Here is a 27997-nt window from a genome sequence, read left to right as displayed (position 1 = left end):
GTCTTTTTTTTAGGAAAATAGCTCGAAGGCAGTTTGAGAGCTGGTTGCTTTGGTGGGTCAGCCACATCCCTGCTGTTTGTGCAGGTACTGAATCCCCTCAACATTACTAACCCTGCAAAGGATATCTAGTTGTTGTCCTACTCACCTTCCTGACTCAGCTTTTGGCATAACGGAGGAAGTGAGACTGTGTCAGACTTGATTCAAAGTCATTTAAGCTGTTGTCAAACTGCTTTCAAAACTGCTAATTTCCAGCCAGTTCCCTGGTCCAGCTCCCGCTGAGGAACCTGCAGCACTAGTTAAAAGCTCATGGCCACTGAAGTATAACTGTAATGGATGTGAGTGGTTTTGCTTCTCATCTCTCAAAATCCGTCTTTATATCTTAAGATATATTTTTTTCACCTATAGACAAAACAATTTTGCTTCCTTTCAATCCTTCCTGGTGTGGCACAGGTTTAAACCTATTAAGATGCTTATGTCTTCTCCTTGTGTTGTCTCAAAACCACTCACATCTTTTTTTTTTTTTAACAGTAATGCCCAAGAATGAACATTACTAAAATTAAGGCCTCAGCAAGGCCAGCATCTGCTGTCCTGCCTGTCCCAGACCCCACTCCTGTTCACACCTGCCAATACAAAAGCTTTTGAGTCAGTCTGATCTATTCACAATCCTGCTGACCTGTTTTACCCCCGCATCCATTTCTGCTGACCTCCCAAGCCAGGTATTTCTCCCTCAAGTAGACAGTAATGCTGCTTGAGAAATTATTTCCTGCAACAGCCCTAATGCCATGCCTTCATTTTTATTTTATAATCAAGCAGTCAAGACATCTTTTAAAATGAAATTCCATGTGATATTAAGTCAGAGGACTGTAGAATTTGTCATCCTCTGTAAATCGATTGCACTTCTCGGAAGGATTGTATTTAAAAAAGCAAAACTAAGATTGAACTGTGCCACAGTTACAGAAGGGTTGTGTAACTTTTAAGTTTAGAAGAGTTATTTGTATGTATTTGTAGACATTTAAAACTTTAAATTATCTTAAAATAAACCAGCTAAAATAGTCTAAATGCAAACAAGGGTGGGTAATAAAGAATGTGGGTTGGAGTTATGCCAATATAAGGTAAAATATGGCAAAACCAGTGCAATGTCCCATTAGTGAGGGACAGAACCTGTATTTGTGTGTGTTGTGCTGTTCCATGTGCTTAATTCTGTTAGCTCAGAATTGCTCAGTTCTGCTCAGTGTCCTGTGTGCTGCTTTTGATGTGAGCAGTGCAGTGAGCAGCTCATAAAGCTGCTGGCAGCACACTCTGCAGAAGGGAGGTTCTAGCACAGCCTGATGGCTACACTGGCACTTCAGGTGCAGTTGAGCAAGTCATTTTACATGAATGTACTTCAGTTTTCCTAGTATGAGATTAATCCATCTTTGTAAAACATCAAATACCTAAAATTGAAACCTGTGATGTATCTATTAAAATAAATGCCATAGAAGGGATAAAAATCAACAGTGCTGTCCAAGTCCACTGTCCAGTGCACACAGATGTTTTTACTCTTCATTCTGACTTTGTATAATAACTACAGAATTAGTTCTTCAGTACAGCTGAACAAGCTGGTAAATAATGCATTCAGCTAATTCATTTCTTAGATGGTCCATGTAGTCTGGCTGGTCCATTTTGGCTGTGTAAAGCATTTTTATGATGTGTTTTGTATCAGGTGATGTTTGGACAGTAACAATTCAAGGAAAAAATACAGGCTCTATCTGGGACTAACCAAATCTTACCTTTTCTTTATCATGTGGCCATCAGATTTTATGCAGTGGGCTTCCCATTTATTTCCTGGTCGCTTTCTTTTTTCTGCTTTAATCTGTGAAGTCCTCATCTGTGATGAGATTTCAGAGCACAACATAAGACATGAATGTAAGACTGTTGATGTTTTAAAGGGTTACTGTTACTTTTCCTTCTCCAATTCTCTGTTTAGCCTGTATTTTGTAAAAATTGCTGCTTTGAAAAAGGTCATGTGAATCCCAAGCATGGAGAGAAGTGGAGAAGAACTGAGTATTGCAGGTGTTTTACATAGATGTGTATCTGTATATGTTTATGTATGTGTTTGTATAAATACATGTAATACCAATTTGCAAGAATAAAAATTAACTTTCCTCAGATAAAAGTTCCCATGACCAACATTTCCCATACCAGTGTGTGGGCATATATATGAAAATATGTGCACATGCAGTACCTGCAGCCCTTCCTGGAGATCTACAAGCAATAATAAATGCTTTTGATCAGTGTTTTTCCATTGCTATCAAAGGTACAAGACAAACCTATTCTTTTGGAAACTTACACTACCTCACTCTCCTACAAAAGGGCTTTTTAAAAATAGCTGGAAAGGAATTTTCAGGGCCAGCTCCTCACCAGTTCAGCTCTGCTTTTTAGCACCCAGACAGTTGGAACAGCAGTCAAGAGCCCTCCAGAACAGAGATTTTTGTACCAGTGACTCAGATTTGTGCCACTTCACGTTTTTTTGTGTGTCTGGAGTTCCACTATAGACCATCTGTTATGGCCACCCAGGCAGGAATACAGGAGCTCTCATCCACACTGGCATTCTGCTCTTTGCAGAGCAGCTTATCAAACAGGATTGCTGCAGAGATACCACTGTGCAAGCCCTGCTGCATTGAGTGATAAACAGAAATGGGTCTAGCTGGAGCCTGTTTCACCTGGCACATGTGACATGTGTTTGTCTGCAGGAAGGGTCACATCACGCTCCATAAAGGATCTCCTATATGTCAAAGGGAGCATTATCAGGGTACCATGGGATTAGTCCAGATATTCCCTGTTCCAATAGTAGGAAGCAAGAAAAGACTTGATCTCCCCAGAGAACTAATTATTCAGACCATCAGGAAAAAGACCAGCCAGAGAAAGTGTTATGGAAGAAGCAGCAGAGCTGTTTGAAGAGGTAAATCAGCATCTGAACAAGGCTTTTCTGATACATCTTTTAACAAAAATAAATGCTGTGGAACACAGCATCAAAGTACCTGTCCTGCTCCATCACTGGGATTGAAAGGGCACAATCTGAGATTTTTTTTGTTTACTTTGGAATCCAATTCACATGTAACAAGAAAGCATTCTGCTAACGTCTGTTCACCCTGCAGTTGACTCCTGATTCACGTTTTTGGTTTTGGGGAGGAGTGGTGTGGCTTTTAGGCAGTGTTTGCAATTGCCATCCCAAGTTTCTGTAATAATAAGCAAGTGCTTGTTACAGCTTCCTCCTGCTCCTCCTCTATCAGCTGTGCCATGGCACTGTCAGTGCCCTCAGGAACTGAATTCCTGCTGTGTGTGGGGTAAGCATTTTAGGGTCATAGACACAACTACCAGAATGGGAACTAATTCTTCCTCTCTGTTTATAGACACTGCGTCATTTGAGGTCTGTTTCTGTAGTCAACATGGCAAGATAAGCAGGAGCTTGCTCGCCTTGGCAGCTGGCTAGCTGCCTCCTCCAGCACAACGCTGCTCTCACTTATTCCCCAATTCATGGGTTTGTTCCTGCTTTGTTCCCCTCCCCCAGTGCCTTAACTTGCCTCCAGGCACTCCTTTAAGCCAAGTTTTCTGAATTTTTTTGTTCGCTTTCCTTCCCTGCCTGTTTACCTCTTACCTTCCTCAGGCCTTGTGCTCCACTGCTGGGCCAACCCCCCTCCCCAACTGTCCCTGCCCGCCCCAACTGCCACCTACAACTGCCTCAGAAGGTTCTGGTGCTGCTCCTTCCTGCAGGACAGCAGCCACAGGGCAGCCTCTGGCACCTGGATCTGCCTGGAAACAGCCACGGGTGTTATATTGTCCCCTGGGAGATGTCAGAGTCTCCAGTGAAACCAGCTTGGCTTGTGCTCTTTGCTTTGTGATCAAATCTCCTTCAAGCACCTGAAGGGAGCCTACAGGAAAGATGGAGAGGGATTTTTTGGAGACCAAATAGTGACAGGACAAGGGGGAATGGCTTCAAACTGAAAGAAGATAGGTTTAGATGATGTGCTACTAAAAATTTCTTTACTGTGAGGGTCCTGCACAGGTTGTCCAGAGCAGCTGTGGCTGCCCCATCCCTGGCATGTTCAAGGCCAGCTTGGATGGAGCTTGGAGCAGCCTGGTGTGGTGGAAATTGTCCCTGCCCGTGGCATTGGGTTGGAACAAAATGATCTTTCGGGTCTCTCTCAATCCAAACCATTCCTTGGTTCTGTCTCCTCAGTTATCTCTGCATTTAATGTATTACAGACCAATATATGCACTGCCACCTACAACTGCCTCAGAAGGTTCTGGTGCTGCCCCTTCCTCCAGGACAGCAGCCACAGGGCAGCCTCTGGCACCTGGATCTGCCTGGAAACAGCCACAGGTGCTACATGGGCCACTGGGGGATGTCAGAGTCTCCAGTGAAACCAGCTTGGCTTGTGCTCTTTGCTTTGTGATCAAATCTTCTTCAAGGACTTGAAGGGAGCCTACAGGAAAGATGGAGAGAAATTTTTTGGACAAGGGGGAATGGTTTCAAACTGAAAGAGAATAGGTTTAGATGATGTGTTACTAAAAATTTCTTTACTGTGAGGGTCCTGCACAGGGTGCCCAGAGCAGCTGTGGCTGCCCCATCCCAATCACTTCCCAATCTCACTGAAGCATCACCAGCTCCCTCCCAAGCTTGGTGCATCTTTCATGATCATAGCAGCAGTTAATAAAACTATTGGATTTTTCCACAAGTGCAGAGACCCTGAGGATGGAGTTGGCTGAGACAGTGATATCTCGTTCTCTTTGTTGTAAAAGAGAACAGGCAAGTGTTCATGTTGTATTTTTGCAACCTGCTTTATCTCATTGTACAGCCTTAACCTATTGGATACTTTTTAAATTTTCAATTTACAGCAAAGTGTTCTATACTCAGTGGTTCAGCTCAGCACTGTAAGGAATGCTTAACATCAGAGGGGGTCTAGCAGCGCTTAAATTTAAAATACAAGTCTTAATGGGTTTCAGATTTTGCAGTAGGGATGAGTAGATAGGTAGGAATACTGCCAAAATGGGAAGGATAGAAAAAGAAAGGTAATGGGAGCATTTTGTAGAGTCTTCTGAGATCCACTGTCAGGTAAACAAATAGGATAATTTTGCCACTGAGAAAATGACATGGATTAGGAGGTTGTAGTTCTGTCATGACCCTGAATTTCAGATACCCTATACATGACCACTAAGAAAGGACTTTGTGTGAGACAGGAACTGGAGCTGGGATCCAAAAGCTATAAATCCTAGAAAAAGGCAGAAATTCATTAGATTGAGATGGAAAATAGCAAAGAAATGCCTAAATAATGTCATGACTAAGCAGACCACACAAAAATAGATAACTGGAACAAGAACAAAACTGGTGTTGTGTGCAAGCACTGGAAGTTTAAAAACTTGAAGAGATGAGGACATCTCACTTTAAAGGAGCACTCTGATAGGACTGATTTTTAGGAAACACTGAGAAGAAATGGCATTAAAGCCTCCCCATTCTTGGTGGCCAAAAGAGTTGAGGATGCCCAAGTTAGGAAAAGAATGGCAAATAAACAGCAAATATACCACTGTACAAATCCATTGTGCATCCTTCCTTATCTCTAACTCTGTGTAATTTAGAGAAAGCCAAGAAATAAAATGGCTTAAGATGGTAATAATTAAATGGTACAATTCCCACAGAAGGACAGGATTCACACCCTGGTGATCTTGATCTCAGAATTAAAAAAGCTTCATGCTGAATTTGACAGAGGTTTGTCAAGATCTTCAGTGGAAGGGAGACAGATGAATGAGTTATTTATCAATATCAAAACTGCTTTGTATTTTTTGTTCTGATCTGGCAAGGTGGAATATTGCAAGCTTCCACATCTGTTAGGGAGGCAAAAGGTTTGAACAGGTTCAATAGAGCAAAATTTTAAAAACCAGATGCTCAAGGGCACTGAGGAGATTAAATTGTCCTCATATTTAATGGGCTGCCTTAATTGCAACATACATGACACACATTAATAAGTGGAGAAGCCCATCTAAATACTAAATAAAAATGCATCACTCAGCTTTAAAAGTCTGCTCTGTAGAGAAGTCTAGACACCAGATTTAGGGTAAGATAGCTCAGTAAATGCAGAAGAATTGGAACCAATATAAAATCTGTGATGTGTAATATTTGGCATATTATCATTATTGAGTGGTTTCTTTGACATGCTGTGCAGTCCCCACACTTTGGGAATTTTCAACATTATCCAGTGTCAGGTGGGACCTCAAAGAATTTATAGCAAGAATCAATAGCCAAGACTTGAGTGAGAGCTGATCAAAAACAGAGTTGAGATTTCCCTTTTTAAGAGGCAAGGAGAAGTTAAAACCACAATTTACTGGGGCACCAAGTGGCACCAGAGGACACCTCTGGAAAATTTGTCTTAAGCTATATTTAGTACATCCAAAGAAATTGTAGCTCCCACTTGAGCCATTTCAGCTCAAATACAAATAAATAAAGGAATATTTTAGAGAGTTGTGTGCTTCTGAGTCATGTTTCGTTCTAAGATCTCCTGCCTTGGAGCAAATTAATTTCTAACTGCAATTCTATAGGTGTGCACCTCTACTTCATGTGTTAAAGGCCATCAAAAATACACTAGGCACTGAAATTCTAATATTGAAAGCTTTTAGTAAAATGGCTAATGAGAGCCCTTCAGACAAGCACTTCTCAGCAAGTTTGTTTTAGAATAATTATAGTTTCTTGTAATTACTAGCTTTTAATGATAGGCTGTTGAGACATTTTTTTTACCATAATCTTTGTAGAGTCTTTTGTTCCTGAAATTTTATCACCATCTTGATGCATGAGTGTGAGATACTCCAGGGAAATGCTGTTCAATGCCTGCTTGAGTATAATTTCAAAATACAATTTTTTGTCTTTTCTCTGATTTATAGCTAGGTCAAATTCATATTATGATCTTGGGTTCCTTCTTGAAAACTCTCTGCATCTTCATTTAAGATCTTAAATTATTATGTAAGTCACATCCTGGGAGATGTGAAAATAGATTTTTTTCATCTTCTTCATAAAGCATCCTTTTTGGGTTGTTAAACTTTCCTCCAAAGTACACTGATTTTCATCCAGAATTTGATAACATGACATTCAAACTGTTCTGATGGTATCAAGTGTAATTCTGCCCCGAGTGAAACCCACCTCAGGCCTTCTCCCAGCATCATCCAGGGATTTTTCTTTGGGATCTTACAGAAGTTGCACGCTACCATTCTGATACAGAGCAGTGAATAAGCTTAGGAGACTTTTTTCAGAATTCCTGGTAGCATCAGCAAACTGGTTTGATCCATCTGTGTAAGCAATTTACCTTGTCCCACTGCTTTGCTTTTGAGGAATTGACAGGATTCTGACAAATTCACTCACCAAAGCTTTCATACAGTGCCTGTTATCCCATTCAAATGCTTTCTTCACAGAAAATACCAGTAGTGTCAGTCCTGCTGGTGATCATCCACAGGATATTTCAACCTTAATGCCGCATATGCAGAATGTTTTATTTTATTTTTGTTGCAAAAATATTTGTCACCTGAAATACTCTCCACTTATTCAAGCCATAAGACAGACATATAAGCAAGGTTGTCTGCTTTTGACAGAGATTTACAAAAATCCTCATTACCTCCTGGGGAAAACAGGGTAAAAGACATTTGCAGAGAAAAGTGGGGCATCCATTGTTGCTGCATGTTTAATTTTATTTGATTTACTATACTTAACTTTTTCCCTTGTTGGCAGGAACAGCCTTAGCTGCTGCTCATGCTGTTTGCCAGCACCTCCATCTGCATCTCTGGTTACTGCTCGGGTTCCTTCTCCTTCTGCATTTGCAGGATGCTGCTTGCATCCTCTGCTCCCATGGGAGTGTTTCCCCTTTGTGGGTAACTTTCACAGCAGCAGCAAGGGGTTACTCTCCTTGTGGATGACATTTTCCTGCAGCTGCAGACACCTGAGCCCGGCTCCCTGTGAGCCTCCCAGGTGGCCTTGGTGATCAGTGCCTGTGATAAGGGAATGCCACTGTCTCCTCTTCCCAAGCCTTGGATTGGTGCTGTGAATCCACACCCACGTTTCAGTTCTGTCAGTAATCCCAAATCCCCCGTGGGAGAGTTTATCTGAATTAATCTCATCTTGTAATTTTGCCGTGTGGGTTTATTTCGCAGCTGGACCATTCCTTATCTTATACCTTTTGTAGATTTTTTTTTTTCTCTTGGGAGTGGTTTCCATCAAACACCTCACAAAGCATTTAATTCAGTCTCAAAGTTAGTGCTGCATTTGCTTGAAATTTCTGCCTGGCCTGTTTTCTGCTGACCTTTACTTAAATGATTATGTATATGCATGTGTGCATGTGTATTTGTAGTGCTTTCTATCTTGCTCAAGTTTAATTTTACCCCATAAGGCAAAGCTTTCCTCTCGAGTGTGATGTCCCAGTTGTTTTATTAGGATTGTGACAAGTCTGCTCACACGAGGCACATCCACAGCACATCTGAATGAAAGCAAACATCCTGTGTTCCTCAGCCTTCTCTAAACCCCAGCAGATGGCTGCTGCTTCTGCAAACTGTGAGCAATACGATGGATCACATTTCCCATGCAGCAGACTTATTTCTGGAATCCAAACTCAGTATACTTCCAGAAGGTGGGAATGTGGATCCAGCCACAGAGCAATTTAGCCCAAATCAGTCCTACAGGGTGATTCTCCATAGCTCAGCCCCTCTTGCTTTTTGGGATGGATGTACAGCAGGGCTGAGCCAGGTGGACTGGTAACATGTCTTGGTTTGGAAAGACAGGAATTGCTAAGGAAGGCAGGAGCCTCCCCTGAAATGGAGAATGTAAACCCTTCCCACCCCTCTGAATTGCTATAAATTTTAAATTAAGGGGCTCTCAGGCAAAAATATGGGAGCAGGAAATAACAGCTCTTTAATAGGGAAAAGGAAAAAAGTAAAAGGATAAAATAAACAATGCAGTACACTAGAACAACACTGAGAGAGTCAGAACACAACCTGACACCCTGTGGGTCAGGGTGTTGGTGGCAGTCCCATTGGAATTGTGCCTGCAGCCCTCCTGGAGTGTCAGGGGTGGTTCTGCTGGAGCAGGGATCCTGTAGAAAAGGGTGTATTCTTCCTCTGAAGATCCAGTGGAAGGAGAGGCAGCTGCTGTTCCTCTGGGGAATCCAGTGGAGAAGCCATGCTGGTGTCTCAAAACCTCTGGATTATATCCAGGCAGGAATGCTTGGCTCCTCCCCCTGGGCTCACATCTCCCAGTGGGATGCTGTAGTTCTTATCAGCCATGCAGTGACATTCAATAGCTGTTATCAGCAGATGTCCCCTCCCCAGGGAGGTGTGATTGTGGTCATTCAAAGAGAGAGATAAGGCAAACTGCCCACTTGACAAAGGTAACCTGCCACACAGATGGTAATGGAAAACAACTTGCATTGCAATCTTCAACATAACAGCATCCACGTGCAAGTCTTTAAACACCGAGCCTGAAAGTCCTCTGTGCATTTGTTAAAATCTGTGTATGTTTATTTTTTCTCTCTGTGGTTAAGCATTTTGTGGAGATAAATGGTGTTTTCTGGAATGACTGGGTTTCCTTGGTGCCCAGAGCCAGTTCCTGCTAAGGATGCTGGCAGGATCTGCAGGAGGTGATGTGTATTTTCTGTACCTCAGGTAACACTCAGGGGACACAGACAAATGTCCCTGCAGCAGCAGAGCCCTGAGGTGTCTGTGCTTAACCCCAGGTGTGGAATCAGGGGCATTTCAGTGTCCAGGTGAATTAGCAGGAATCACAGAATCCTGGAATGGTTTGGGCTGGAAGAGACCTCAATGATCATCTCATTCCACCCCTGCTGTGGACAGGGGCACTTTTCAGACCAGATTGCTCCAAGGATCATCCAGCCTGGGCCTGACCAGGGATGGGGCACCCACAACTCTGGGCAGCTTTTCTCAGTTGGAAACTTGACCCTGCATGTGTGTGCTGTGTTCAGGGACCCGTTCCCACTCATTTTTTCTCCCAGAAAGAGGCAACAAAGGAGTTACTTGGGCTGCAAGTCCAGGCAAATAGCTTGTACTAAGTGTGTTGAGAATGTTGTGTCCTGAGGAAAGGGCAGTTTGGGAGGGAGTTTCATCTTTCCTTGCTTAAAACTTCTCTCCACCGAGCAACAGGCTCAGTCTCAGCCATTTGTGCCCACTTTCCATCTCATGTTGGAGTTTTTAGCATCAAAGAAGGCTTTTGAAAGAACACCTGCATTCTTCTACAACTTGTGCACTGATTTCTTTGCATGGATGATCTTCAAAGGGCTACACATCTGTTCTGCTGCATTCATAGGCCCTAAAAATGATGCCATTTGTTTGGAATCATAGAATCATTAGGGCTCGAAAATACCTCCAAGATCATCAAATCCAGGAAGTAATTCTAAAGAATTACAAAATTTCTGATGTTTCTCCTGCAAATGTACTGATTATTAAAATGTCTGTGTGCAGGCTAGGCTAGCATTAACAATCCTTCATCATCAGAACCTCTCTGGTCATGCAAACCCAATACACAATTAATGTATATCATGGGATATTTTCCTCCATCACACCAATGTAGTAAGCTCCCAGTGGCTCTGGAGTGCATATTTCCATTAAGGATTCAACAGGCTAGTCACAGTCCAGAACTGTTTTCATTATTTCCTAAATCAAAGTTATTCACACTTCCAATTTCCTTTACAATTAATTGTTGTTTTATTTTTAACAAACTGTTGTTAAGCCCAGCACACTGTTGGTCAAACCCTCTGATAAATTGTGGATCCTGTGTTCCAACAGCTGCTTCTGTACTTGTAGAGACACTCTCTAGCTGGTTATGACTTTTTTTCCCACTAATGGGATTGAGTGTCATTGACTGGGGTAGGCAGCCAAAGACTTTCTTGAGATTTTTTTATTTTGACTAAAGGCTGTGCTCAGAAAAATCAATATTACAGAAAAAAACCAACCTATCAACATTTCCCTTTACATACATTTGCTTTATTTGATTATGTATCCCAGCCACAGAAGGATGGGCACTGAAATCAGGTGGATAACCTGCAGCCAGGGAACTCTGCCAGTAATTCAGTATATTTTGCAATTTGCAACATTTCTGCTCTTGTTTTGGTTCTTTAATCAAGAAGAAAGAATTACAGCTGGTTGTACTGACCCACTCAAAGGTGTTTGTAAATAAAGTATGAACCACAAAGCTGTATCTAGTCCTTTTCTTACAGTTTTTCACCACAGCAGTGCCTCTTAGGCTTTTCCACTGAGTTTTTCAAACTCAGCAAAAGCATCTGTGAACCATTTTGCCAGCTGCAGTGAGCCACAGGGCTTTGCATTTGGGAAGAGAGACAACAGTATAAACAATGCAAAAATAAATGAGACAAAGACATGGAGTCATTTTGGTTGGAAAAGCTCTCTAAGATCATTGATTCCAACCACTAATCCAGCACTAAACCATGTCCCCAGGTGCCATATCTACACATTTTTTGAACACTTCCAGGGATGGTGACTCCACACTTCCCTGGGCAGCCTGTTCCAATGGCTGTCAACCCTTTCAGTGAAGAAATTTTTCTTAATACTTTTCTACCTCTACAAAAATTTATGTTTCTGCCACAGGTGGGCTTGAATAAAATCATCATGAATGATACCTGTGATCAAATGAGGCATCAAAATCACTTATTCCTCAACAAGAGAGCTGGAATCAGGTGTAAGTACCTGAAGGGAGCCTATAAGAAAGATGGAGAGGGACTTTTTACCAGAGCCTGGAGTGACAGGACAGGGGGAATGGCTTCAAAATGAAAGAGAGAAGGTTTAGATTGGATAATAGTACAAAAAATCTTTGCTATGGGAGTGGTGAGGCCCTGGCAGGGGTTTCCCAGAGCAGCTGTGGCTGCCCCATCCCCGGACATGTTCAAGCCAGGCTGGATGGGGCTTTGAGCAAGCTGGGCTGGTGGAAGGTGTCCCTGCCCATGGTGAGGTGATTTCAGGTCCTTTCCAACCCAATCCATTCTAATTATTCCATTTCTATGGATGTTTGCTATAATTAGGAGGGCAGCAAGCTCCAGCCCAGGCCCTTGAGGAGGGCACTGACCCTCTGTGGCTATTAAAGAAGGTAACAGCAGGCTCAGGCTGTTCAGGAGAGAAATACAAATAAATCCCTACGGGTACAAATAAGGCACATTCAAATGTGTTTAATTGTGTGTGCCTGTCTGGCAGTCTGGCTCATCATTCCTCTTTCCATTTCTCACTCAGAGGGTCACCAGTGCCTGAAAACAATGATGTGCCAAGGAAGCCAGTTCCTTGTGGGGGCATGACTCTGCTCCACACAGACACTTTCCCTGCTGTCACTTGGCAAAATTCAGTATGTGCCTTGAAAATTCAAAATATAAACAAGAGAGATGAACCAGGGCCAGTCCTGTTGCCAGCAGAAGTCTCAAACCTTCCCAGTAAGTGAAGAATGCCTCTCCTCTGCAAATACCACCAATGTCTCCATTCTTTTCTGCTTAACCAGAATGATTCTTTTGCAGCTTTTAACCTATGAGAAAACTGGAGCAAAAATACCATAGTTGAGCACACATGTATGAGACTATAAAACCACTCAGTGCCTCACAATACACATTTTTTTCAGGCAAGTTTCTCCCATCTCCTAGTTCTCCTATTCCTGTGAATTGCTTATTGCTTTTCTTTCTTCCTCAGGATCATTTTCCCCTGTAACTTTGTAATTCTTTAACAGTTCTTTCACAGTTAAAAATCTTCAGGGTATTTAGGTGTTCTAAGAATGACACAACTGTCCCCTGTATTGTCCTTTAGTGGCTTCTGGTCATTCCCATGTTCCAGGATGCACCAAGTTACTGCAGCTTTTTCCTGAAAATTGATAAATCATACACCTAAGCTAAAAAATAGAAAAAAGCCAAGAATTTATGAGAGTGAGGAGAATTATGATCCTTTCAGAGAATTACTAAACTGAATTAACAAGAGTGACAATTTCTTAACTGGGAGAGAAAGCAGGGAGAAGAATTCAATGGAAGTTAATACTCCTGGCTAAAGAGTTGAAAAATCCATTCTGTATTTTATCAGGGAAATTATTTTGAGGAAGAAAAAATAAAAGAAAATTGTAAAAGTATATGAACATACACTCAAATATATGAAATATATGAAAGTGTATACGAGCATGAAAATAGTTGTGATGCTTTAGTAAATGAGGAGTTGCCATCTCTTGTGAAGGAAACCCAATCTTAATTTTTAGTATTTCCTGTGCTGTGGCCTTGTGTTGTGTAGGCAAGTTGCTGAATGGTTAATTTTGACCTGTGCCATTATAATGTGCATTATTTCTTATTGGAATTATGTCCAGTTTTGGCTCTCAGACATTCATCCTGTCATATGTCGATTACTATAAAAAATATTGTCATTACTGAATTTATTCCTGTATGCAGACTGAAGATGAGAGTCTGCAGTGCTCACAGGCTGTTTCAAGCAGGATAAGCAGCCTCTGAAAACTTTCTGTTTTCTCTCCTGTGGTTTCCCAGCCCAGGAGAGGGGAAGGGCTGCAGGGTCAGTGGAGAAGAGGCCCTGGAGCCAGGCTTGTACTTTTGAGGTTTGATTTTCCCTCCTGTACATTGTGACCTCTGCAAGGAAAATACTGATGAGTTTAGGCATCCCACTCTGGTGGTCATCCCACCAAACCTGAGTTCAGCAGTTCTCACAGATGTGTGGCAGGATTAGATACTCATATTCTTGGCTATTTAATTTTATTGTTAATAAATAATGTAATATTCTTGTTAATTAATTTTACTAGTAATTGTGATGTCTTCACAGAAGCCTCTGTTGCAAAAGGAATTTTAAACATGCTAAAGTCTGGATGTTTCTCACATGTAAATAGATCTCAGTGGCACACAGGCTGTATTAAACAGTATTTGAGCTAAAGCACCTAGAGAAAGACAATTCCTTGTAGTGGGCTGAAGCCAGGTGCCCACCAAGCCCCTCTGTGAGTCCCCTCCTTCAGCAGGGTGGGGACAAGGGAAATGAGATGGAAAAAGCCTCATGGGTCATGATAAAAGTTGTTAAATTAAGCAAAAGCAAAGCCATGCATGGAAGCAAAGGAAAACAAAGTATTGATTCCCTACTTCCCACCAGCAGGAAAGGTCCAGCCACTTCCTGGGATGGTGTAGGGAAGGATGGAATGCCCTCCCTCTTTCTCCAGTCTCAGTTTTTATTGATGACCAGGCACCAAATGGTTTGAAACATGCCTGTGGTCACTTGGGGTCAGCTGTCCTGGCCGTGTCCTCTCCCAAATCCTGGTCCACCCTGCTGAGGGGAGGATGCTGGAGAGGCAGCTTGGTGCTGTGGAGTGCTGGGCAGCAGCAGCCAGAGCAGCTTTGTGTTATTTATCAACACCTTCCCAGCCTCCAATACACAGCACAGCCCTGGGAGGGCTGCTCTGGGCACAATTAACTCCATCCCAGCCAGACCAACACAGTACAAAAAATATCATCAGCCTTCCCATGGACTCTCACAGCCATTTCAGACCTGTCCTGGTTTCCCAGAATGATGATTTTAAAGGGATTGTCAGTGCCCTTAGGGCAGTAAATACAACACTGCTAAAGTGTTGGTAAACACAAACAGAGCCACAGGAGAGATCCATGGATTTTTCAAGCTAAAATGAAATGAAACAGACTTGGTTTGTCATCTCTTCCTACATAATGCACAATGGCAGCAAGCACACACAGGCTCCTGCACACACTTTGTGCTGTTTCCCAAGTGTGTGTGGTGTTAAGAGCTCCCAAAATTTCTAAAACCCACACAGGAACACAGCAGGGCAGTCAAGTCCCTGCAGCAGAGGACAGAAGGGAACAGCCCCTGTGTGCCCCATGGTCTCTCACCTCACACCGCCTCCACATCACCCTCAGCTGTTCTTGTTCTCCCATCCAGCTCTTTAAGGACAAAACACGCAAAAGAAAACATCAAAAGGTTGCTTTAGTGGCACCCATGGTCAAAAGCCTCTGTCCATCTTTATCTTGAGGCTGCAGAGGATCACAGCCTGGACTTTTTAGAGGGCAGAGTTTGATAAAAGTCCTTGCTCAGGGGAGAGGAGTTGGGCTAAGCACAAACCTCAGCCCCACTGCCCCGTCCCCAGGCCCAGCTCCTGCTGGACTGGCACAAGAGGTTCCCTGCCTGTGTTTCCCTTCCCCTCACACTCATTAGCAAGGAAAACAGGGCTGGCAGCAATCCCAGCACTGCGTTTGCTAAATGGATCTATTAAAATGTAAACAGAGATCACGTTGCAGGGCATCATCATAAAACACCGTGGCTGACAGCTCAGCTGGTTCCAAACCCTGCCTGGGCTCCTCCTGAACATCCCAGTCCCACTTTCCTGACTCTTCCTCCTCTCTCCCAACATTTGCCCTCTGGGTTTTGTGAAGGCTCATCATTATCTGTCAGTGCCCTGCAGCCTCACACCAACAGGAGCCTCGCTGCATCTCCAGCACGTTTTGGAGCCCCACAATCTCTCTGAGGCTTTCTGCTTTAGGAAAACAGAAATCACTGTAATAAAGGTCTCCTCAGAGCCCTCTTGCCATCCCTCAGAAGCCCTTGAGTTTGCAGTTTAGCACTGATGGAGCACAGGACAGGCCACACGGGTTACACCTGTCCTACTCCTGCCTGATACACATCTAGGAGGAGTTTTATCACCTCTTTGTCTGACTTCCAAATGAACATTTTCCTGCTCTCTCCCCTGCTGCCCCTCCTCTGCTCTCCCCAGGGGCTCTCAGGAAACCACCAAGCCATTGCTTTATTCTCCTCTAAGAATCCCTTAAAATCGTGTGTTCATTCCCCTCCCTGCCAGCTATTCTGCAAAAGCTTGACAGAAATGGGAAGGGGCTGGGGAAAGGTTGGGGGTTTCTGGTTTGATGACCTTGTATTGCTGCTGTTCTCATCTCCTTCCCCTTCCCTGAGTGGTTTATTCCCTCAGTACATCAGCTCTGTGCCCCTTGTCTCTCTGGGGTTCCAGACCCCAAGCTTCAAATGTTTAAATTAAACAAAATAAATTACCCCAGGTGATGATTTTATAAACTCCACAAGAGGCCAAAGCAGCAGCAGCCTTGTGGAGCAGAGGGATGGAAGAGAGGCAGGAGCTCCTGATTCTCATCAGCTCTGGCACAGGTTTCTTACGTGCAGCTGAGGAGGTTTTTGCCTCACTTTCCCTCTCTAAAATGAAAAATACAACATCCACACCCAAAGGACAAGCTCTCTGGCAGGACAATCTGTTTATCCACAAAACACCACAGGCAGCCTGGACAGAGCTGTGCATCCATGCAGGAAAGCCTTGGGCCCTGCTGGTTGCAATGAACACCATGAGCAGGTGGGAACACATCAGAAAAAAAGTTAGTGGCACTCAGAGAAGACTTTTCTAAGGAAGCTAAAGAGAGATGCTGTTTTGTACCATTTTCTAAAAGCTGATGCAATATTTATCAATGGGTTTCAAGACCATTCTGCTCATGAAATATATTGTAATAGAACCCTCCTGATGGAACCAAATGTGTATTTTTTTATATTAAAAAAAATCTAGGCTTTTAGAAAGCTAGATTTCATTTGGGTTCTGAAGTTTGGAGGTTTTAGTTTCATTGCTTGAGAATAAATAACATAACTTTAAAAATCATCCAGTTTATTTTAGTTATACTGGAGATAGTGGGAGGGGGGGAACCCAGTTTAAATCCTGTCTAAAATCTGGGAAAAATAATCTTTGAGTGACAGAGGACCATTTTCTTCCAGGAGATTAGTACTAGTTTATTATTCCAAGTATATATTTAGACTATTCCACTTAACACAGTTGCTTTAATGTCAGCCATGTTAAAACCTTTCTGATAGCTGTTGGCATTCACAAGTGATTCCAAGCTCCAAAAAGTGGAGCAAAGTGCCTCTCAGAGCAGCATCTGAGCAGGGCTGCTCACACCTGATCCCTCTGCACATTCCAACAGGGAACATGGCAGGGGGCACAATGCACTTCCCACTCTTCTTCCAATATCCTGCATGAAACCCCACAGCCCAAAATGTCAGGGAGCAGGAGAGTGCTCTTGGAGCACTCAGTAACATTCTTGCAGTTTGGGATTAAAATTATTTCGTCTTAATAAACAGCATGTTTCCTGGGTATTTGGTCCAATACTTTGTGGGAAGTAGGGAATAAATACTCAAGGGCTTCCCAGTGCTTGTGTGGGGAGCCAGGGAGGTGGAATTTTCCTGGTCACAGTCAGGTTCACCTTTGCCTAAAGAACAGAAATGGTTTGAGATCAATCAGGAAGAGCAAGGCAGGGAACAGGAGGCTCTTAGAGATCACAGAACCACAGAACCATTGTGGCTGGAAGAGAGCTCCAAGATCATTGAGTGCAACCATCAGCCCAGCCCTGCCAAGGCCACCCCCGAACCATGTCCCCAAGTGCCACATCTATACCTTATAAATCCCTCAAGGGATGGTGACTCCCCCACTGCCCTGGACAACCTTTTCTGTGAAGAATTTTTTTCTTTTCCAATCTAACTCTCCCCAGGCCCAGTTTGAGGCCATTTCCTCTTATCCTGTTCCTCGTTCCCTGGGAGCAGAGTCCAATCCCCACCTGCTCCACCCTCCTGTCAGGGCCTGGCAGAGTCCGACAGGTTCTCCAGATCAAACACCCCCAGCTCCCCCAGCTGCTCCTCATCTGACTTGAGCTCCAGCCCCTTCCCCAGCTCCATTCCCTTCTCCAGACCCACCCCAGCTCCTCTTACAGTGAGGGGCTGGAACTGGACAGCACAGGGGGACAATCACTGCCCTGACAAAGCCCAGGTGCCCTTGGCCTTCTTGGCCACCTGGGTTCTGCTGTCTCAAGTGTCAGTTCAGCAACACTCTCTTTTTGTAATAAGATGACAACAGATTGCACAGGAAGTTAAAGAATCTCTAAAAAACAAAATAGGGAAAAGAATGGGAAGACACAAACACAGCAGCTCTTGCTCCTCTAGGAGGAGCAATAAATCCTGCTCCACACGTGCAGGGTTTATTCTCCTGGACCTTGGATTCTGAGCCAGCAGAATGCTGGCGTTTGCAGCCACATGAGCTGTGCAGAGCTCCCTGTGGCCTTTCCCCCCTGAGCTGCTGAGCATGGTCCAGGTGAAGCCCAGGATCCACAGGGAAAGGCTGAGCCGTGGCTGGACTCACCCAGCAGGGTGGAAAACACGTTAAGGACTGGAGGGGTTTGTACTTTGCAAACAAAAGGAAGTTCATTTCCTCTATTAGCTCACCATGTGCAAAAAACACGCCTGGAGCTCTTGAAATACCTTCACTTATTTCTGCATCTACCAAATTTATTTATAGAGCCATCTGGAAAACACTGGCTCTTCATTTGCAAGATACTGTGGAGCTTTTTGGAATTGTTGCACCAACAAAATTCTCTAAAAACACCCCCACCTACAGAAATTGTCAACTGTAATCAAATCTCAGGATTTTTTTTGTGTGTCTGTGTCTTTAAACTGACCAGGTAGTTAAAACTGCTGTATAAATAGGTAATTCTTCACATTAATTTTGCCATGCTTGTAAATCTATTAAATGTGTCTAATAATAAATCAGCAAATGGGACTAATACACACCCCTGTAAGAAACCACAAATACTTCAGCTATGTCTCGTTTAAATGCAGTCCTGGGGCATTCTAACAGCTTAGAAAATAAATGGGAGCAAATTTTTCTATGAAACAGAATAAACCTGCTGATTTAGAACATCTGAAAGAAAAGCAAGGTGAGCCTGGGAGACAGGAGTGTCCAGGCTGGCAGGTGGGGACAGGAGAGGGAAGAGCAGCTCCCACCCCCTGCACATGGCCCAGAGCTCGCTCAGAACAGCTGAGCTACAGCTCACTCACTGTCTAGGCATCCTGGCAATAAACCACAACAGAAATGTTAAAATAATAACACTATTAAGAATAAATAAGGATTTGGGCTTATTTTAGCCAAAATGTTTTAACAAAGCTCCACTATTCATTCCTTGGCATGTGCTGGGATGCCTGTGTGCTCCTTTTACTACATTCCTGAATTGCCTTCATGCTTTCTTCTGTTTGCAACAGTTAGGACTCCATAAGTTCAACCAAACCATAAGAATTCCAACAATGATTTTATCTACCTGTGGCTTAATACCACACACATCTAGAAAGCTACACAAGATCTTTATTACTGCCAGGTTGATGGGTTGCTATCTCAAGGTATCCTCCTGACCCATACAGCATTATGTGTCTTCATTTATCAAAACAAGATTGTTTTCTAAAATGCTCATTGCTTTCTAATAAACACTAGTCTTTGATTTTTGGGGTGTGAAGCACAACTACCATTCTGTTCTGATCCAAGGAACATCCCCCTGTTTATGCTGATCCACGATGTGTCAATCCTAAACTGAGATAATTCACCCAGTTCATTGCTAAAGTGAAGCCCTGAGCCTTCCTTCTTCAAATGATGAAATTTTTCAAATTTCTGTTTGGAATTTTGAAATTTTACTGTTTGAAAACATTGCACTCTGCATTCTCTGAATGCCTGAGTGAAAAACCTCTAAAGAAACCTTTGAGATCTCCTTGTACCAGAGTTCCCAACAGAAAAATGTGCCAGCCTCAGTTTCTCCAAGACATGTCAGTCCACCTTTCTGCCTTCATTTTCCATGTATCTGCATTCCTGAAATCAAAAACAAAAATCAGAACCACTGTGCTTTGTCTATGGGCATTGCTCTCCAGAAGTCCCAGCAAAAGTTAAGGGAGCCACTTCCAGCTGTTTGGCCTGCTATTTATTAAAATAAATTCAATTTCTTTTAATCTGGACTTGAAGTACTGAGGGCTGGCACACATTGTACTTGCATGTAAATTCCTTTAAAAATCAAGAATTTCTGTATTAAAAACATCAAGAAAACTGGACTCAGTCTCTAAAACTGCTTCAGTTTTTATCTAATATACTCTCCAAATCAGTAATATCAAATATATTACCTGGGATGCAACAGTCCTTCAGTGCCCTACTGTGTGTTTTGAGTTATTAGACCTTCTTTTTTCCCACATTTCTCCAAATTATTATTTTAAATCACCACTGAGAGCTCTCCTGAACTCCTCCCAGCATTTCTCACTGCCAGTTCTGAGTTCCTGCAGCCACAGGCTGCTCAGGTGCCACCTTTATGGGATTGGAGCTCCATCAGATCTTTAGTCAGAGCATGAGAGAGTAAAACTGAAATTGCTATTCAAAATGTAATCTATTCCCTTAAAAACATCGGTGCCAAGATTGCAGGAAAAGTAGACAGAATAGTATTTTCTGATATTCTATTTCCAGAAAAGAAGATAACTTTCAAAATACAGATTTCAAAGTCTCCAAAGGCATGAGGAGGAAGGCTGGAAGAAACACACGTGTAGAAATCCCAGCAGGACAGAAGAGCCTGTCAGGAAGCTGAGGCCAGGCCTGCAGTGGCAGCACTGCAGGTAACACCTCTCCCCTGTGCCAGGTCTCAACTGGTGCAGAAAAAGAAAACAGAAAACAAAAAGTTCTCAAATATCCTCAGAATTGGTTGATAGGCTATCAGGAAATAACTGTGCTAAGGAAGCAGGGAGCTGTACAATCACCCCAGTGCAGCAAGTTCAGACTGAATTGCTGCCTTTAGCTGTCATCTCCACACCAACTCCTGCCCTCCTGTTTTCTCATGGCACTGGGAATCCCCAAATCCATTGGTTCCTGCAGAGCAGGGAGAGCAAGAGTGGCTCAACCAGTGGCTCACAGCTCCTGGAAGAAAAGAACAGCCAGCCCTGGTGAGTGAACACCTCCTGCCTCTCACACGCTTCACTGCCAAATCACACAGACAATCTCACAGACAAACCCATCTCACAGACAAACAGGAACTGGCTTTTATGCTTAAAGGGTGTTTATGTCTTGCATAATTTATTTGAGGTCCTATCCTGCTTCCATCAAGCTCAAGAATAAGCTCTTACATGTGTTTCTAAAGGTAAGAGGGTCCAGCTCCTTATGGAGCTTCCCTGGAGAGATGCCCTGTCAGAGGCTCAGCTGGGGCCAACCTCCCCTTTTTCTTCTCTCCCTCTGCTTCCCACTCCCCATTTAGTGTGGTTGGAAGTGCAGAGTCCAGCAGACCCTGCACAGGGCAGGAGAGCTCCCAGAGGAAAGGAACAGGACTCATCTCTTCCGAAAAACAGCCAACACAACTCCTCACTACCCCGTCCAAAAAGAGACCAAGAAGCCAAACAACAGGAGACCATTTTGAAGGGGTGAAAAAAATTCCAAATTAACCATGGCAGATGATCTTTAGGAGATGGGCAAGTGTGTCAGCTCTTTCAGGAGTACAAAAGTTTTGCTGATGGACTGACAATGCAATTAACTGCATCCATACCCTCCTGACAGAAGGGAGCCTCTCCCCAAAACACAAATATTTAAGGGTGAGTGCCAAGGGGATGGGACCAGGCTCTTTCCAGTGACAGGACAAGGGGCAATGGACAGCAACTGATGCACAGGAAGTTCCATCTGAATATGAGCAAAAACTTGTTTGTTGTGAGGGTGGCAGAGCACAGAATGGCTGCCCAGAGAGTGTCTTGGAGATATTCAAACCTTGCCTGAACACAATCCTGTGCAACCTGCTCTAGTGAACCTGGGGGTTGGACCAGGTGATCTCCAGAGGTCCCTTCCAACCCCAACCAGTCCAGGATCCTGAAAAACACAAGATGCAGCTCTAGGAGTGTGCAGGGGCTGAATCAGCGTTCCCATTACAAAATGCACTGCTTCACACAACTCTGACCCACAGAGCCACAGCACAGCAGGAGCCAAGAGAAAGCTGTCATTTGGAACAGGGTAAAGCCTGCACTCATGTTTTTAAAATGTTTTACTGTATCAGCTTCTCTGCTAAGGGATATTTGAATGTAGATATGTAGTTTGAATACACAGGACGTGCCATATACAGTCTGACCACAGAATAGATTATGGCTGGGAATTAGCTAAATAAATTCCACCCAGAAATGAATTCACAACTTTAGATTTGTCAAATAATTTCCACCTCATCTCCAAAGTGTGGGTAAAATCCTACACTCAAGTAATTGATGAAGTTATCCACAGACTGTGGGATGTCATCCTGAACAATCTTTTACTTGAAGAACAATGATGAGCATGCAAGCACTGCACTTTAATTACAGAGACAAGAGAAAGAAATGAAGAGGACATTTCAGGACATGCCAAATGCAAGTTAATTTTCATGTTTTTATGTTTATAGCAGGATAATCTGCTGCTCAGATATACCATAGAGCACTTTTACTATAAACTCTGAATAAAAATGGCCACTGTTTTTTGCATTTAAGAAGTCTATCTGGATTTCTGCTTTTCATTTACTGGAACAAACCTGATCCTGCTTCCGGAATGAGAGCTTCCCCTGGGGTTAAAGCATTCACACAGTGATGATTTCCTAAAGCCACTTGCACAGAACTTCAGTGACGTGAGGTCTATAAAGGTCACAGCTGGACTCCTGCAAGGCCTCTGACACAGTCCCCTCCTGCACCCTTCTGGAGAGGGATGGGTTTGATGTTGGGCTGTTGGGGGGATGAGGAATTGGTTGGATTGTCCCATCCAGAGGGTAATGGCCAACAGCTCCATGTCCAGACAGAGGCCAGGGGTCTGAAATGGGACCAGCACTGTTTAATTAATGGCACAGACAGTGGGACCCAGTGCAGCCTCAGCAAATCAGCAGGTGACACCAAGGCCAGAGGGGCTGCTGACACTCCTGAGGGATGAGATGCCATCCAGAGGGACCTGCACAAGCTCAAGAAGGGGGATCACAGGAATCTCATGAGGCTGAACAAGACCAAGTGCTGGTGCTGCACCTGGGTCAGGGCAGCCCTTGGTATCAATCCAGGCTGGGGATGAAGGGATCAGAGCAGCCCTGCCAAGGACGCAGTGCTCCTGCTGGAGAGGCTGGCAATGTGTGCCTGCAGCTCAGAAAGCCAATCCCACTCTGGGCTGCACCCCCAGCAGCGTGGGCAGCAGGGCCAGGGAGGGCATTGTGTCCCTCTGTCCCTCTGCTGAGAGGCACCTGCAGTGCTGGGCCAGCTCTGGGACCCAGCACGGGAGAGATGGCTCAAAGGAGGCCACAGAGATGCCCAGAGGGCTGGAGCACCTCTGCTGTGAACAGAGGCAGGCTGGAGAAGAGAAGGCTCTGACAGACCTTACTGCAGTCCTTCAATACCTGAAGGGGGCCTATGGAAAAGATGGGGACAAAGGTTTTAGCAGACCCTGATGGGATGGGACAAGAGATAAAAGTTTTGAAATGAGAGGGTAGATTCAGATTATACACAAGGAAGACTTTTCACAATGAGAGTGGTAAAACACTGGCACAGGTTGGCTGCCCCATCTCTGGAAACATTCAAGGTCAGGTTGGATGGGGCTCTGAGCAACCTGGTTGAATTGAAGATGTCCCATCTCCTTGCAGGGGGGTTGGACCAAATGGCCTTTAAAGGTCCCTTCCAACCCAAACCATTCTGTGATTCCATGACTCAGAGTTTCTTACCAATGCTGAAGCCAGCTTGGAGATGTCAAAATTACCCTAAGAGATTAAATACTTTGGACACATTAACCTGATTTTGAGTCTCTTATTATTTATGTGATCACACATGGATTCTGCCTGTGCTCTGTGGTCTGTGAAATACTGTCTGCAGAAGCAAGCAGTGCTAATTACTTGTTCACATGTGGTTTCCATCCATGTTTATTTTGTGGGTATTAACCTGAAATTAAGTCAACAAAAAAGAAAAAGAGGAACAACAAAACTGAGTATTTTCAGAGGCAACACAAGCCTCAGTCTCGTGACAGCTGCTGTGCCTTTGCAGAATTTTAAGATACAGACACACATTTTTTCCCTTCTGCTGCTATTTCTGTTATGCACGTAAAAGGGAGAAATCAGCTTCCCAGAGAAAATAATGGCTTCAGCTGTGACTGATACAGAACAAATCAATATCCACCTAATCCAGGAACAAGACAACAGGCACAGGTTGCATACTGCAAACTCTTCAGTTCCAGACTCCCACCTCTGCTGCTTTAATTCCAAGGCAGCTGGCACAGCACGCTGGAATTTCACTCAGCAGACACTTGAAAGCAAGTGGGACAAGCACAAGCTCCCTCTCTGTGCATTTCTCTCCCTCTCTGTGCATTTCTCTACGTGCACACAAACCTGTCTTCAAGAAATCAAGCATGAGACAGACCCAACGACTTCACTCCAATGAATGTGTCAAATACCAGGGAGAGAATGGATAAACACCTAAAAAGCAAGTTATACACTGTACCTGCAATAAAATAAATCTCACAATCATCCTTCAGTTCCCCACCCTCAATTTGGCTCTGAACCAAGTCAGGCCCATGAGGGCTTTACTGAGAATTCAGAGTCTGAAACTCTTGGTCTACTCACACAACAGGTAAAAAACCTGGGATAATAGATCTTGAGAGGGCACATGATCCAGGTGCATCATAGCCCTGACACTCACTGCCCACCTCATCTCAAAATAGCACAAAGTAATCTGGAAAGCAACAGATAAGGATGTTGGGGACAACATGAATTTAACACAAGTGACAAAAAAGGTCATTTTAGAGAGATGTCATTTTCAAATTGAAGCTGCACTTTTAAATAACCAGCAGTTATTCAAAACAAAACCAAGTGAATCATCTCACTTATCACCAACAGGCAAACCCAAACCAACAATGGATTCACAGTTGTGGCTAAAGGGTATTACCAGTTTGTGAAAAATCACATGGAAACTCAATACTTGTGGTTGAAAAGGATTCAGTTCCAGAGATGATTCAGGCATCTTCAGCACAGCTGTAACCACACACTGGAGTATGTTCTGTACCTCAGAAACTGTTTCTAAACTCCAGGATAACCTTCTAAACCTCATGTTCAGGAGTTGTTCTGAAAGAATTGCCCATCTACCCTCAGGGGGAAAAAAAAATAAACCCAACCCCTCTTCAATCCTTTGCCAGCTAATCTATAAGAGAGCAATTCTGAAACCTCTGGTGCTGCTTTCAGTTGTAGTGCACATGTGTAACTACAGCCCAAATACCAACACCAGCTGCCTGCTCCTGGGAGGGCTGGAGGTGATGCAGAGCCAGGAGCACAGGCTGGAGTCTGCCAGCAAAGCAGAATAAACATGAAGTCTCACCCATTTTACAAGCACAGGGCTGGTTTTGCACCACTCAGTGGGTATTTGGAGGAATAATAAAATAAAGCTCTCCTGGGGAGATGTCCAAGCACAAACCTCTCTGCAGAGAGAAACATTTCTTAAAGGACCCAGCCAACCTCTGAAAGGTTTTGGTGAAGTCTCCTCACATCAGTCTGTTCCTCCATAACTCTGAAGGCAGTGCTCATTTTTGGGTTTCAGCATCCCCACTCAGCGCATGTGATACCAGTTTCTTTCAAACCAGTGTTTGGGATTTTAAGCACCACTGCTGTAATTACAGCCATCAATTTCTCCAACCCATCAAAGATCTCCCCACTCTTCCAGGTGCACTTAGGAGGAGAGAATGAAGCTGCTTGCAAAATTCTTGGGTATTTTCATGCAGGAAATAATGCCAGTTGAACAGTTCTCATACTCATACAAATTAGCTGCTGTTTGGTTGAATACATTCATATCTGCTATGAAAAAGATGGCTCTATCAGCTGCTTCTTTATGAGCTTGTTCTAAACCAGTGATGTGACAGTGCAAAACTACTTACTTTCTGTTTCATCAAGAAGTAATTCCTTCGGGCATTAAGATGTGACATAAAATCTTTTACTAAATTGAGCAATTTCATTAAGTTTTCTGTGAAGAAAGCAGGATACAGCATGGAATACAAAAGCTGTTAAAATGTGCCAAGGGAATATCATTGGGAAGGTAACAAACTTTGCAAGCCATAGGCCTGTATTACACATTTAAAACATTGTCTGAGACATTAAATAACCACAGAAACAGTTTTATATAATATGATTTAGCATCTGTTGCTCAAGAACTCAGGAGCAAACATTTACTCTTGTTTGATTAATATTAGGAACTTAAAAAAAAATAAAAGGCATTCTTCTGATGACTGAAATACATTCCCAGGGGGAATTTAAGCACCACAGTTTTTTTCCACAGAAAACCTCCAAATAAAACACGACCAAGTATTGCCTGGAGAGATTAAACACCAGGAAGGCTCTACACAGCAGAGATTCTCACTTCAGGCAATTCACTTTTTCCTGCTTTTGAGGGAGGTGTTGTGAACTCTCACTCTCTTCTGCACGGAAGAAGAGATCTTCAGAGATGCTTTCTTTGTGAGGGACCTTTCCACAGCCCTGGGTTTCCATAGCAACAGCTGAGCATCCTCTCCACCCGTCAGCAGAGACTCCTCCGTGGGGCTCCAGCAGCAGGAGCGCACGGTGGCCGCGTGGCCCCCACGCAGGGTCCCCACCAGGCTCAGGCCCTCGGTGCTGCAGCTGAGCACGTGGATGTCTCCTGTGGAGGTTCCCCCAAGCAGGAAGAGTTTCCTTGCCTTCTCGTGGTAGAAGCCTCCCACCAGGTAATGCAGGCTGTGGTTTTCAGTGCTCACTGACTCTCTGGCATCCAGGACGTGCAGCAGGGTTATTGGCTCCTCGGTGTCCAGCTGAGCCGTGTCCCACCAGCAGAACCCCTCATCGTGTGTCATGCAATAGACCTGCTTGTAATCCTCCCCAGCCCAGCCAAGAGAACTCACTGAGGAATCTGAATTGCAAGTGGATATCAAAGCATCATCTTCATTGTCCTTGTTGATGTCAAACACATTCACCAAGCCATCGGTCGAGCCAGACACAACCAAATTGGGTTCCACAGGATGAAAACAGATTTTGGTGATGTCATCATTGTGACTCTCAGAATAGACTCCCAAGGGCTCTTTGGTGGCACTGGCACAGTCTGTAATGCCTCTTGCATCCCAAAACACCAGAAACGTGTCCTTTTCAACCTTCTCCGTCCCGGCACACACGATGAGGTCGCTGCAGCTGACGTCGAAGCTGATGAAGACGTTGGAGGGATAACCACTGAACACCTGCACTGGTTTCTGCGTGGCTGAGCGAACATCCCAGCACTTCACTGTGCCCTGGCTGCAGGCAGAGAACACCAGGCTGGCAGAGGTGTGTGCAAACCTGACGCCGGCCAGGACCCCGCCGCGGGCGCCGTACTCGCGCAGGAGGCGCAGCGTGTCCCCGTCGTACACCCTGAGGGACTCATTGGAGCAGGACACGGCCACCAGGGGGCTGGCCCCGGGCTGGGCAGCTCTGGAGGTGTGGATGTCCAGCAGGTAGGCGGGCTCCTCGCTGGGCACACAGCGCCTGGCAATGCGCAGCCCCGCCAGCTGCTGCTCCACCTCCTCCACTGCCGACATCTCCCCAGCAACCTGCAGCAAATAAAAGGCAAGGAGAGCTCTAATTACAACATTCTTCAACAGGGGTAGCTTTAAAAACTCATATGAGGAAGCATCCTGTGCAGAGCTGATGCACGCAGATAAAATTCAATTATCCCCATGTCCTCCCCACACAACTTCATTCACAGGAGCACAGGACAGGAAAGGGCTCCCTGACTCAAGGAGTTCAGTCTCTCGTGCCTGTAAGCACTACACCAGATAATCCCCTTAACAGATTAAACAGCCTATCTGGGAAAATCACTCAGCTAAATTTGCTTTATTATTTTTATAAAGTAACATGATGTTCTCAAAAGTGGAAACAGAATGAAGTCACCCCTGTACCTGAGGAGGAGTAAGTTCTGTTCTAGGAAGCACAGCCCACAAACAGCTGCATCACTGCAGCTCCAGGAGGCTTCTTCAGTGAACTTCTGTGCCGAGGGACGTGCACAGGGCAGGCAGAGAACAAGACCAAAATGACACAGCACTGCAGCCTGAAATGGCCTGGTGAGGTAATTTCACAAGTATTTAGGTGCCCAATGACGCACAGAAACACCTGCCAGGGTATCAGGGACCACCTGAACAGGC

The 27997-nt window shown here is 44.2% G+C and overlaps 2 protein-coding genes across 7 annotated transcripts in view; one reads left to right on the top strand and one right to left on the bottom strand.

Annotated features, from left to right (window-relative positions):
• LOC141729298 (uncharacterized) overlaps nt 1–24952 on the top strand; it is a 28372-nt gene extending 3420 nt beyond the window's left edge. Inside the window, exon 3 of the mRNA XM_074542209.1 lies at nt 14–24952. The gene's annotated coding sequence lies outside the window, so the exon portion shown is untranslated. The remainder of the gene's footprint in view (nt 1–13) is intronic.
• Nucleotides 8901–27997, bottom strand: part of WDR89 (WD repeat domain 89) — a 33621-nt gene continuing 14524 nt past the window's right edge. For 5 of the 6 annotated variants that reach the window (XM_074543936.1, XM_005491645.4, XM_074543934.1 and 2 more), the window contains one exon: nt 8901–27406. In XM_074543936.1, the coding sequence (XP_074400037.1) occupies nt 26225–27394 (1170 nt within the window). In that variant the 5' untranslated portion in view covers nt 27395–27406 and the 3' untranslated portion in view covers nt 8901–26224. The remainder of the gene's footprint in view (nt 27407–27997) is intronic. The other variant, XR_012580931.1, reaches the window with a different exon arrangement.

The sequence above is a fragment of the Zonotrichia albicollis genome, chromosome 6 (genome assembly GCF_047830755.1).
Source record: "Zonotrichia albicollis isolate bZonAlb1 chromosome 6, bZonAlb1.hap1, whole genome shotgun sequence".
In the NCBI taxonomy this organism is placed as follows: Eukaryota; Metazoa; Chordata; class Aves; order Passeriformes; family Passerellidae; genus Zonotrichia; species Zonotrichia albicollis.
This window is presented reverse-complemented; position numbering and strand designations above follow the sequence as displayed.